This window comes from Hemibagrus wyckioides, linkage group LG16 (genome assembly GCF_019097595.1).
Source record: "Hemibagrus wyckioides isolate EC202008001 linkage group LG16, SWU_Hwy_1.0, whole genome shotgun sequence".
Classification (NCBI taxonomy): Eukaryota; Metazoa; Chordata; class Actinopteri; order Siluriformes; family Bagridae; genus Hemibagrus; species Hemibagrus wyckioides.
The window spans coordinates 12,177,107-12,190,426 of NC_080725.1; the positions used below are offsets into that span (position 1 = coordinate 12,177,107).

At 39.9% G+C, this 13,320-nt stretch overlaps 1 protein-coding gene across 8 annotated transcripts in view; it reads right to left on the reverse strand.

Annotated features, from left to right (window-relative positions):
• The window catches only part of myo18aa (myosin XVIIIAa), a 65,494-nt gene that overhangs the window by 16,076 nt on the left and 36,098 nt on the right, over positions 1-13,320 (reverse strand). For all 8 annotated transcript variants that reach the window (XM_058411227.1, XM_058411226.1, XM_058411228.1 and 5 more), the window contains 13 exons: positions 12,783-12,924; positions 12,527-12,686; positions 12,103-12,289; positions 11,813-12,017; positions 11,614-11,723; positions 10,508-10,573; positions 8,536-8,664; positions 3,403-3,546; positions 2,686-2,775; positions 2,372-2,491; positions 1,923-2,037; positions 1,424-1,551; positions 744-898 (listed from right to left, as the gene is read on the reverse strand). In XM_058411227.1, the coding sequence (XP_058267210.1) occupies positions 744-898; positions 1,424-1,551; positions 1,923-2,037; positions 2,372-2,491; positions 2,686-2,775; positions 3,403-3,546; positions 8,536-8,664; positions 10,508-10,573; positions 11,614-11,723; positions 11,813-12,017; positions 12,103-12,289; positions 12,527-12,686; positions 12,783-12,924 (1,751 nt within the window). The remainder of the gene's footprint in view (positions 1-743; positions 899-1,423; positions 1,552-1,922; positions 2,038-2,371; positions 2,492-2,685; positions 2,776-3,402; positions 3,547-8,535; positions 8,665-10,507; positions 10,574-11,613; positions 11,724-11,812; positions 12,018-12,102; positions 12,290-12,526; positions 12,687-12,782; positions 12,925-13,320) is intronic.

Sequence of the window (13,320 nt, forward strand, 5' to 3'; positions counted from 1 at the left end):
TTCTCTATCACTACAGTAGCCATATTTTCTCTGTCTATCCCCTCTCTCTTCTCCTGAAAAATTGGTTTCATGTCAACGCTCATTATCAGTGCTCACATCTGGTGTTAACAGCAGGCTCTTCATTTCAAATTGCACATTGATCATGATCATGGTGTTCTGTTCAAGTGTCCAGTGAGCGTCAAGATGCTCGAGTTTCTCTGAACAGTGAAGAGATGCTCACATGTGACCTCTACTTCCACCTCTCTTTTCATCTCTCAAACAGGTCTTGAGTGGCTCTCGCTGAGCTCCTCAGCTGTAATAAAGGAGCTGTTGTGTATACCCCTTGAAGATGGTCCATGTCAGATTTCAGTCAAATGAGAGGTCCAGGCTTGGTTTAATGTAATCATTTAAAATTTTCCACGTTGGAAAGAGTCATGAACAGAATCAGAAGGGTCATGCCATACACTGTTCTCAAATCTGGAAGCATTCACCCTTCTATTAAAGATTAAAATGAAAAAATAACGGGCTGATGGGTAAAAGGATTATTAGAATACATTGCGTTTTAAATACTTTTAGTTAAATGCAGAAATCGAAGTGTTCTCTAAAATCATGAAGTAACAGTAACATGATCTTTGTTACCATATACTGTGAATTTCTAATAGCACTGCATAGCTAATATACATTATTCATACTGTATCTAGACATACACGTGTGCATTTCCTGAATGAATTTGAAATGAGAGGCTGAACACAGCATGTACTCACTTCCTCTGTTTCTTCTCCAGCTCATGGTTGCGGCTCTGCTGGTTCTCCAGGTGCAGTTTGGTGTCCTGGAGCTCAGCCATTAATCTCTGGCATTTCTTCTTTGCCTGCTGTAGAGCGCGCTGGGTCTCCTCCTGATCAGCCTGCAGGTCAGCAAACTGCACCGAAAGAGAGAAGATGGAGAGACAGAGATGAAAAGAAGCAGCCTCATTTAGAAGAAAAAACTGTATCATGTACATCATGGTACTTGTACTGCTCTGGAATGGATGTTCTTGTGAAAAAATAAAACCTGCACTTTCTTTTTGGAGATGATAAATATTCTGGGTTATATCAAAAAGATACAAGTACATGCCTGTATTCAAAATAAGACGTTACTGACCAGAATGATAAACAATGTTAAGTTGAAAATGACAATGTCAAGTGTGAAGACTGCTGTTGATGCTGTGTATTTGGAAATCTTAAAATGAAATGAATAGGGTATATTATTTTAGGAAATCCCTTACTAATTATTTATAAACCCCGAATTAAATATGAAATAATATATGACGTAAATTGAAATGGGTGTTTGACATAACATTAATGCTGTTCAGAATTTCTTGAGAAAATAAAAAAGCTGGGGTTTTGTCTGTAATTAATGGTTAATGCTGAGGTCTGTTTTAAAATAAAGCACACAGTAACATTACCTTTCTCTCCAAAAGCCTCTTGTTCTGCTGCTCTGCCTCCAACTTGTCTTCAAACTCCTGCTGTAATTTCTTCTTGGTGAAGTCTATTTCTCGGACAGCTCTGTCGTACTTCAGCTTCCACTCACCGCCTGGAACACGTAACCAAATCATGCACAAGTCACATATATAGTCCTGTGCTTTTTTTTTTTTTTTACAGTATGGTAAGTGTCTACTGTGTAAAAGGTGAGGTGATGAAATGTAATTAATTGGACCTAGTTATCATACCGGGTTTTACAATGCAGAGTAGTTAAGGTGAAAACTACAAAGATGGTACAGCAGTATTTGTTGTTTACTTGGAATTTTCTAGATGATCATGTACTTGCATGAAAACCGTGATGCTGTATTTTGGGAAGCTGACTAGTAAGTAATATGAAAATTAATTACCAGGTAAATGTCAGCCTTGAATGTTGAAAAGGAAGATTATAATATACAATTTGAGTACGGAAGTATTCTATTTTACCCGTTTCATCGTCTTCGTCTATCTCGCCGTTAAGCTCAGTTGCTCTGAGAAGCCGTCCCTCCATCACCTCCACCTCCATGCTTCCCATCTGCTTTTTCATTTCATCAAACTTTGTCTGGATTCAGAGCAAAAACATGCACATACACATGAATGCATTATCATTATTATGATATGCATTATACATGATTATGAACAATCATGATGTCTTGTTCACTCCAGCTTGAACAGAATGTTTTTCAAATCTATTTATAATCAATTACATGTGTAGCATACGTGTGATTAAGACAAACAATCGTTTTGTAGCAAAAGAACAGAAAACTTGTCCAAACTCACTTGTAATAGGAGCTTAACTTTATAAACTACTTTTCTTTTTATCATCAACTCTAGAAAAGCTAGTAAGCACCGGGCCACAGTGCAGATGTGAGTCTAATGTATTGCTCAGTCATTACCTGCAGGTCCTTCATGTCCTTCTCCAGACGCAGCCTTTCAGCCGTCTCCGTCTCCAGCAGCTGGGATGCCGACTCACTGGTGTTCCTCTCATCTGAGAGCTCCGTTGATAGCTCTGTGATCTAGAATCAATAACACATTCTCCTTCACTATTCAATTCCCTCTGTCAGTCCTGGTGAAATAAGCAGAACTGCTAAATTTGTATAGGCTAATGAAGGCCCATAAGATCTGGGCACAATAGTGCACAAAAGAAATAATTTTGTCATTAACTCGATTAAAATGGACACGCAGATGGTGTGCGCTAGTTTTTTCTTACCTTGCTCTCCAGTCGATCTGTGTTCAACCTGAGCTCATTCCTCTCCTTCTCCACCTTCTCGAGCTTCGATTTCAATTGCTGGATCTCCTCCTGCAAGTACATAATCACCACGCTGCTAATCAGACTACAAGTAAAACAAAGACTACACAAGACCTTTGACCTGAGATTTTTGTGTGCTGGAAGCAGAAAAATAAAGATCTGCAGATAAGCTTGATTGATCAAAACCATCTCGGTTAACCCTCCGCTCTCTCGCCTACTTACACACGACATTACCACAAACGATAATGGCAGTTCTGTTTAATCATGCGGCTCTGTCTGGGCTCGGATTTTCTGCATTTTAGAAGAGCATACCGCTGGGAAAAGAGCCACAAATGTACACTTTGCCTCATGTCTAGGGTTTTGAGTGCAGATCTGAATCTGGATGTCAAAGAAGTGGAAATCAAAGAGTTGTCTCCTTCTCTCCACCTGATCCGGAAACAAAAGCCGTTAGACCATGTCAACCTGAAATCAAATGCTGAGGGATTCAATGCACGTGTGTGAGAGTGCCTGTGCATCTTTGTAGCCGTCACTAGGGCCGAAAGCTCAGGTTAGACCTGATAGGAAGCTCAAAATAAAGCTTTCAATCTGTGCTGCCGGGCCAGGAGGCAAGACTAATGCTAATAAAGACTGATGAGCAAAAAAGGCTAGGTAGACTGATAGGAAGGTGGACAGACTCACATCTTTGCTTCGAATCTGTTCCTCGCTGAGCTGGACTTCGACGAGAGGACGCACGTTGGTGAAGAGCTTCCACCACGGCCAGTGCTTCACACCTCGGTTCTTCTTGATGTTCTTTTGGATGCAGCGGATGGCCAGGTCCTGGACCTGTTCAGCAAAACATCAGATAGAGAGAGAGAGAGAGAGAGAGAGAGAGAGAGAGGGAGAGAGTATGACAGAATGAGAGTTTGTGGGTGGCTCATGGTTTCACCGAGATCTTTTTTGGTACTGCAGAGGAGGAGATCTTCGATTACTGCAGAAGCACTGCAACATACTCTTATACAAGGGATTCATGAACATTTACACTGGGTATATACATAATGTAAAAAAGCCACAAAATAACAAATTATATGATCCAACATGTTACTACACTACGAGTTATCTTGTACCAACTTGTCCGAACAGTCTGAAAAAAGAAACTGTCCTAAGAGAGATTGTAAACAAACATGCTACTGTATGCAGACTGACCGATACAATAGAAATAACATGATCCTCAGTTAAAAATTGAGACTTTTGTGGTTTTATTCACCCCATTGTCTTCTAGTCTGGTCATTTTCCAGTTCTGTCCCTCTCTAAATCTTTTCATATTGCTGTTCATGCTACATCAAAATACAGCTAAACTCTGGGAGGGAATTGAGGTCATATATATACAGAAGAGGGTATACAACAAAGATGCAGATGATTAGTTAGTTAAAGTATTGACTACCATCCCACTAGACTCTTTAATCCGTATTTTTTTCCTAAGTGCCATTCTTTCTGATACGAGACTATAAAAACCTGCATGGCAACCAAACAATAACATAATAATAGACATAATAAGTGTGTGTTTTGTCTGTGTCTACTTGTTTGTGTGCATCTGAGCTTTATTTTATCAGGACTGTAACAACTGCCAGAAAAAAAAATCCATCAGCTTTTCAACACACACACACACACACACACAAAGGCTGGGAGCTCTTTTGATTAATTAAATCAAGCATCCTGGCAGACAGCTAAGGATTTTGTGGTATTTACATGCGGCTTGTGCATCTGTAGTGGCAACCGGTTTTGTGAAAACCCAATTAAAGCAGCACACTGCTAAGCATCAAGTGGTTTTTGCCCTGAAGGCCACCTGTTTGGCCAATTATAATTTGTCGTGGTATGAGATTCTAGAAACACACACACACTTGAACAGTGAGGTTAAATGACCAAAGTAGCTTGGTGTAGTGAAGTCTCGCAAATAATAAACAAAGCCAACAGCAGCCTAAGCAGATTGCAGGACAGGGCCATGTGTCACTATAATCTAAAGGAACCTGCACAACGGTAAAAAAAAACCTTATAATAATACAAAAAAGTAGCTTCATTCGCACTGGAGAAAGAAAAAAATGTGGTAAGATCTCCTCCCCAGACCTGAGATAAACTTTCTTGGTTACTCCAAGGACAAACAGGTTGTAATCCTTCTATGCCTTATTACAAAGCAAAAAGGCAGAACACAAAAACATGAAATCTGCTGCTTCTTCTCATAACAGATCCGTCAAGAATCAACAACGCTCAACACTTCAAAGCCAATCAACATTCTTCCATAAATCCAACACCAATGTTATCATTTGGCGCTGTTCAAAAGATTGGCTCACAATTTTGTCCCTGCATGCTTAATTGAAGATGGAGGATGCTGGAGATGCGTGCTGGAGCAGGATAATCAAACTGCGTGGATTGAATGACAAATGAGGAGCCACACAAGGGTTTTATAATGCCACGATCCCTTCAAGTGCTTTCTTCTGGAATAGCACTCTCTCAGCTCTGCTTCATGTCGACACACAAAACGAGGGACGCACACCGTCATAATCAATTAACCTCCACTGTTTGTTCTTTTGGATATAAGGCTGTCTTTTGCGCCCTGAATTGACTGACTAGTTACTGGTGTGCTCCAGCAGAATACACAAGAAATACATTGTACATTTCAACCAAATGTTTGCAAACTTTCCAGATAATAACTCGCTGTGGAGTACGAGGCGAACCGCTTAACATATTCAAAGCTTCAAAAAAAAAAAATTTACTTTGCAATTATATTAATTGCATTAGTATTAAGCTTTTCATTTTAGATCATGCTGGAACTAGACATCAAATATATTTATACAGTATTTTAAGTACAGCCTTACAAAAACTTCACATGCTATAATTACTGATATTTGACTACTGAAATTTCTCCATAAGCACCTTTGATATTTTCATAATCATTTTACCAGAATAGGATGTTTGGTGTTACACTAGCACCAAGTTAGTGGTGGTTAACCCTTAGCTAGAGTAGCGCACACACAGACATCGAAATATACCAGATTAGTCGCATTGTCTGCTAAATCAACAATGACAGTGCAAGTCTTGCAGTCAAGAACATATGATGCTGAGAAAAGCTTAGACTGAAGACAATACATTTAAAATATATGCATCATATTCCAATTTCATAGAATTCAACCTCTGAGCCCAAAAGACGTCTTCGTATGTTTGGAGAGCATTAATGAATTAATAATGTCAAGCCTAATACTCAGCTCTAACTAATGTAATAGGTAGACTTGATAGATAAGATAAGATAAGATAAGATAAGATAAGATAAGATAGAACTTTGTTATAAATGTATTCAAAAGTTAAAAAAATTATTCAAAAATATAAATTACATATAAATGAAAAATAAATGAAATATTCTATATATACAAAATGTATGTATAAAAGTACAAAAAAGTTCATGGTTCCTTCCTAACACCAGTATAATAACTGAGATCTTAAACCTATTAGTTCATCCTAACCAGCTCCAGTCATACATACAGCAGTCTTAAATGCCTTCGTCTTCTATAACAGCACACTCAGACTCAGACCGAAGACAGAAGCATCCATCACCATAATGGAAGTGGCTCCACAACGCATCCTTATTCCTGCCTTTTCAAATTTGTAAACCTCCCCCAGGCCAGGCTTACCTTTATGAGGAATGGCCCTGTTCTCTCCCTGAATCTCTATTCCAGCTCCGTGTCCATTATTCACAAGCTACTTACACACTACCGCAAAGGTGAAAGGACACAAAACACATAATAGAAAAATCAATAGTGGGAAAATTACTTACAGAAGAAGAATAAAACTAACATACAAAGAAGTGAATCCTGGGCATGCTCACCCACTGCACAAAACACACTGAAACTGATAACATGCTCTTGTGTAACCGGCGCTACACTGTGGTGTTGCATTTCAGACCCTGCTACACTTTTCAGCTGCAGCAGAACTTTAAACTAATGAAATCTACCAGTTTTACAGGATGAAATTTCAGAAGCACATCGCTAGGCTTTTCAAAATGAAGTGAAAAAAGTCCAGATTGAAAAAGAAATATTTGTTTGCTTTCGATTTTTCTATGTGAAAGTTTATTTTACATAACTATTTCCAAAAATGATCTTAATATAACAATTGTTTGTAACTGGATAAAACGGGGAAAAAAAAACAGCTTGGGATTTCATCCAAAAAATAAAAAGTGCTGGACTTGCGTCTGCATTTATCTAATTTTCTGATGCTTTAGTCCGGTGGCTTTTTGGCATTTGGAATTTAAACAGATGATTTCACACACAGTATTTACTTCTTAAACTCTCAGCATTTCAAAACATCTTTCAAAAAAAGTCCAATTGTTATATAAATCTCCATATAAATTGTTTTTCTCTCTTATTAACATATGCTTAAGAATGATGTCTTTGATGACTGTTGTGTATGATAAAGTTAGAAACATGGTAGAATTGGCAGCAGAGGTTTTCAGTAGGTGTTTACAACAGTAATGGATTAAACCTAATAAAAAAAGGCTTTTCAGAAAAGTCGTGTCCCCTGTGTGGGGGAAAAAGCAGAGGCTGCTGTAATATGATTAATTTAAGTCTAGAGGAAGGGCGTTGCAAACTTTTTGGGGACGTCAGAGCCAGAAACAAAAGGCATGAGAAACAGTGGAGCTTCATTAGGTGAAAAATAAAATAGCTGTAAATGTTAATTAGCTTTAAATGTATCACTTTAATCACAGTCTGATTGTCCAACCCACCTCCATCAGGACCTCCATCAGACAGCCTGTGTTATTGTTTTGAGAAAATCAGTGTTGAACTAGCCTTAGCATACATGATGACCAACCAAGTCAGCGTTCCTGAATAATTCCTAATAGTTATCTACTTTATGGTGAATCATCAGGGTTCACTGCTGATTATTATACTCATGATGAGAGGTCTTGACTGGCCTGGCAGCAGTCCAGAAAAATGCACAGGAACTCAGGATGTGTACATAAGAAGCGAGTGATAAAAGACACCCAGGTGGCATTTTAAAGCTGTAGGTCAATAACAGGGCTGTGTGATGAAGGTCTCTGTTGGAAGATCATTAGAGACCTTCATCAAACATACATTCACAACTATTCCAGATGGATGTTGTAGTCTGGGATCAGAAAGCTGGTAACAGGGATGATTTGAGTTACAAACCTTTTATTATAAAGTGCTCCAGCTCCCAGCATTGCTCTACTGCAACATCAGTACACCAGGTTCGATCTATGGATCAGCTTATTGTGAAATAATATAGATATTAACCTAGTAGCAGGAAAAAAAATAGCTAATGTAAATAGCCAAATTAAAGTAGCTCTTTAGATAGCTAGGCTAGCTCTCCATCTGCTATCCATCCCATACGCTTTATCCATTTATTGTTATGTTTAATACTCTAGAATGTTCGCTTATGTTATAGCAGCTAGAAATGACCGCTCCCTCACATCCTCTTGAAGTTAATAAGACAAAAAATAATGTCTGTTACTAAAAGCCCTCCTCTCTGAAGACTTAAAGTTACAACTGATACAAAGTGCTGACACTGGAGACTCCTTTCACAAAATAAGTGTTTCCTCACAGAAACCTTCACCATTTCAAAGATTGAATGATTTTAGAAAATTAGGGACAGTACACTAATATAGAGCTTGGAGTTGGCACTGCTGTTATTATTCAACACTGTCGGACCAATGAGTTAAAGTTTAAGCCTTTGTTCTTAATATCAGACTTTTGGGCTTTATTGTGTATAAAATCACTGTTTGCCTGTGTGTGTGTGTGTGGTTCATTGTGTTCTTGTTGCGGTGTTTACCTTCCTCTTCTTGAAGGCCTGGCGAGACAGATAACCCCTGCAGGCAGCCTGGAACAACGTGATGTTGCGTTTGGTCTGCTCATCTCTCTGCTCTTCTAGCTTAGCCAAAGTTCCCGCTCTGAAAAACACCTAATACACACAAACACACCGAGTGCATCACTGCACTGTAAACTCTACAATTTACCTCCTGAGTTGCACTTTAACTGAAAATGATGCAATCCTGTTGCAACACAGGCTTATATGTATTGTCATATTCTATTGTTCTTATCAGGGCCTAATGTTATTTTCTTGCCCTGCTTGTGTAACTGCACTGTCTGTATAGAGCTTAATGAAAATCTCCAACTGACTAAGCAAAAAAGAAAAAGAAAGAAAAGAAAAAAGTAATCCATTGTACTGTACACTGACCCAGATATACACAACTGTTCAAAAGTGTAGGATCAGCTGTCAGATTTTATTCAGCACTCATATTTTATTCACTAAACCTTACCAGAGTGCAGATTTATACAATGTTTATATAACAATATATCTTAACAATATCTTCTACAGTGTTCATAACTTCCATTTTCTAGACGACTATTTGGTAAGTTTCCTCAAAGATTCAGCTAGAATTAACTAATCTATTGTGATTTAAATTTACGTACATGAACAATAGTTTCAAATGATTAGAATAGTCATGACGTCCAGTGACTCCAATTGTACATTAAAAGGCATTATGTCTCTTATGATTTTATTTCTTAAAAAATAATACTATTTCTGTTAAATATTAAAACCAGGATGAGATAAATTGTACCCTAGAACACTTTGTACATTCACATAATCACACTGGACACTCAAATGCTGATGTATGTGAACATAAAATCAAGTAAAATACTGTATATTAACGTCCTATAGCATTTGTCCAGCTGGTTTGTCACAGTCATTTACAGATGTCCATCAACCGAAATGCCATTTGAAACAACGCTGTACATACATTAGCATACACAAAACTTTCTGTGCACTTTAAAGTGAATTATAAACATCGTGATTCATAAGCACAGTGTTCAGAGTGATTCACCTCATCATTACAGTCTTCTGAAAAGTCTTAGTGCTTAGTCTTGAGTGCTTTTATCACCTTTTAGAAGATTCTTTTATTCCTGAAAGCCATTAAAAAGTGAAATCTAAAACATGAGTTGTTTTTAACAAACAACAAGAAAAGTTTTAACTGGAAGAAAAGACAAGAATATGAACCATTGCTCAATTCACTGGGAGGGTGTGGTCTAATATTCTAATAAGCATGCTTGATTGACAAGCAGAACTAAATACAACAGTGCAAGCAGAGTGAATACATGTTGTATAAAGTTCCCCAATTACAACAAGTTCTGCTTGCTAGAGTCGCTTTTGCTCGCTTGTTAGCGAAATCAGATTTGCTCGCCGAGTTTTAGGGTTTTGAAGAAGTGCAAACTAGAAGATGCTGTGTGAATGTTAATGAAAATCTCTTAATCTATACCTGCAAGGGGTCTGGTTTTCCCTCTGCACCTGCCAAATAATTAACCGTTCATTCCAAAGTCAATGAATCCGCAATTGTAAGGAAGTGGAGGAAGCTGAGATTGTTTAGGCGCCGCCATGTCTCTGTGTTGTCTCTGCCTCCCTTCCAGTTGATGGGATTAGATCTCTGCTAGGAGACTTCGGGTTTAATTTGTGATTAGCAGGCGAGTGTGTCGGAGCGAGATGCACTTAATAACCCGGTCACCTGGCAATGATGAGCCAAACAATGACTTTGACACAATAGGCAGATGCCTCTTTTGTGTTGCTGTTGGTCGTGTGCACAATTCCGATGCTGATTCACATGAGTAGTGTTTTGTGGCAGTATTTATTTATTTATTCATTCATTCGTTTATTTTTTGCACTACGTAGTTGTCTGTTCTAGCTGTTGCTTCTAGTAAGAAAGGAATAAAAGTCTATGGGTATGATGTGGAGTCGAGCAAGTACTCACCCTGCTCAAGCCCATGTGATAGCTGCTCTTCTCCAGGTCCAGACACTCCAGCAGCTCCTCTACAGCCTGCAAAACACATGAAAATTTTTATATCAGTGCTATCACTTACAATCAAATAGGAGACAATCCAAGCTCTAAACTGAGATCTTGAGGGTCTTGTTTGCTTTCCAAAAATCATTCCAGAGGTTTCCAAACATTTAACTGCTGAATTATACGGTACCTCTGTAGACCAATTTCTGTTTTATGTGATGCTGCGTCTATAAATAAACAGTTAAACAAGACCAAAACTAACCAGAGTTGAGCTGCTTTACAGTCCCCAAGCGTCCTACTAATGCTCAGCTTCAGTGTCATCTCTCTCTCTCTCTCTCTCTCCCTCTCTCCCTCTCTCTCTACTCTCTCAGAGTAGGACAGGTCTTGAGAACGCGATCTGAAAGGCCCCATCTAGATTACAGTGGACGAGGGGGTGGCAGCCAGCAGCACTAAAGCGCCATTGTTCCAGTCTGTTTCCACAGAAACCCATCAGCGAGACGCTGGCACAGGGGAAATCTGCTTCGCGCACTTTTTCGCCTGCTCTCTCCTGCTAAGACTGGCTTTTGTGCTCTCCTCCTTCTTCCCACCGTTTCATTTCTGCGAGGCTTCATCCACAGGGAATTCAAACACAATTGACCTTCCTTTCTCTCACAATTCTTGTCAGGATGGAAAAAAAAAGTCTTCACGCTTATTTTCTGCCACACAAATTCAACAAAGTCGTGCAGCTCGGGAGATTTCAAATAAACCTATAGTTTTGCAAGCGCCAGTCCCACTTTCCTCTGCGAATCGTTAGGTTCAAGATGGCAGCCACATTTTTCAGAGTTGATAATTGCTATAAGATTTTTAGGCCATTTTCCAAGCCCTAAGCCCCAGAGCAATTAATATATTTCTCCTGTCTGCACCCTGTATTGATTCGAGCGGGAAACACAGCTGGGAAAGCTTGATTAAGCCGTCACAATGGGCACGATTAACTCAGCTCTATTTCTCTGTTACAGGGGCACAAAAGTAAGAGATGAGTGCCAGGCTTTGTCTCATTTCCCGTAAGCCTGGAGCACTTTATCCCTCTCGTCACTCACCCTTTTCTCATCCTTTACAATGTAGTTACGGCCAAGCTTTTTGGTCAGGTGTGGAGCCAGGACGTCGAAGCGGCGCCGGAACTCTGAGAACACCATGTGGTCTGGGTAACCTGCGATAAAAAAGGAGGATGGTTCATTTAGTGAAGGAACACAAATATATTAATTTAAACTGAAGTGTGACCCGTGCTTTTCTCCACACCTTGTCTGTAGATGCGGAGAGCGTCTAGCAGTTTGGAGCCCCGGATCTGAGATCTCAGCAAGGACACATCCAGCTGCATGAGGCCTGGATCACAGCTCTCACCCTGGAGCTCAGCAGAGCTGGATCTCTTTACAGCATCCATCTTGGGTAGCAGGCAGTGTACAAAGTGAACCCTTGACCTCCTGACTGTGTCCAGCAGCGCATCCTATAAGAAATCAGATAGCATGAGTGAGCGATATATACATCACCATTCCTGAAGTGACTTTCATCAGTTCAGGCAATATTCTCACCACTTGGAGCTTGATCTGGATGCAGAGGGATTTCTTCTTCACGGCAGCCACGCCGGTGGTGAAGGTCTTCCTCATGCTGGTAGCACGGCGCAGAGCAAGCTGAGAGCCACCCTCCAGCCCAGCAATGGAACCCGACAGCACCGTTGCACTGCTGGAGCGGCCCATAAACAAAGCGCTGATGTTCTTCCTGTTAAATAGTAAGGCGAGGAAATGTAAGTTACTGACTTCACTTAACAGTGATTGCTCCTCAGCCTTTACATACAGACATCAGTATTCATTAGCCAGACTGACTAGAGCCATATTTAATAATCTGAAAGGTTTGTGCTGTAATCAATTAATTACATATTTTTTCTATTGCACTAATTATTAAACACACTTTAAAAACACCTTTGTTCACTCAGGTGTGTGTCCTTATTTGTCTTACTTCTGTGAATTCTGTAGCAGATTCACTGCGTTCTGAGAGGCGGGGTTTTGCTTGACATGGTTCAGCCAACCATGGGTGTCGTACTCCACCCAGTCTGTGCCATGGTTGTGGGCGAGCAGGAAGTGATGCGGTCGCTCACTCTTCAGCAATATTTTGTGGCCTGTAGTAAATCCAAGTATTTATAAGCCTCTGCATATGTTTAAATATGTGTGTGTGTGTGTGTGAGTAAGAGAGAGAGAGAGAGAGAGAGAGAAACCTTTGCTCTCTTCTTCTGCAGGGCCATAGTAGCTAAAGAGTCTCTCCATTAGTGTGTCCTCTGATCCAGCTGGGTGCAAGGCCTCCTCTTCCATCAGCCAGAGCAAACCCCTTGCCTCATCCGTCCTTGATGGTGTTCGCACCTGACAGACAGACAGACAGACAGGCAGGCAGACAGACACACACACACACACATACACACATACATAATTTACTCAAACATGACAGGCTGCACCACAACTCCTTCACTGAAACTAATTGACACAAAGGCCACACCCCCTTTATTGAAACTGACAGGCACATAGGCCACAGACTTCAAAAAAGAAACATTGCGCCAAAGGAAACTTACTTTATAACCTTTAGAAATAAAAGCACTTGAATAAGAAAGTTAAGTTTACCTGACTTTTCCTGATCTGCACTTTATTTGGTGAAGGTGTAAAAGACTAACCGATTCAGAGTCTGCACAGCAAGAAGCCACCTTCCTGCCAGCATGTAATAATCGCCAGTAAAGACTCAGCAAGAGCCCAGCAGGTTATTGA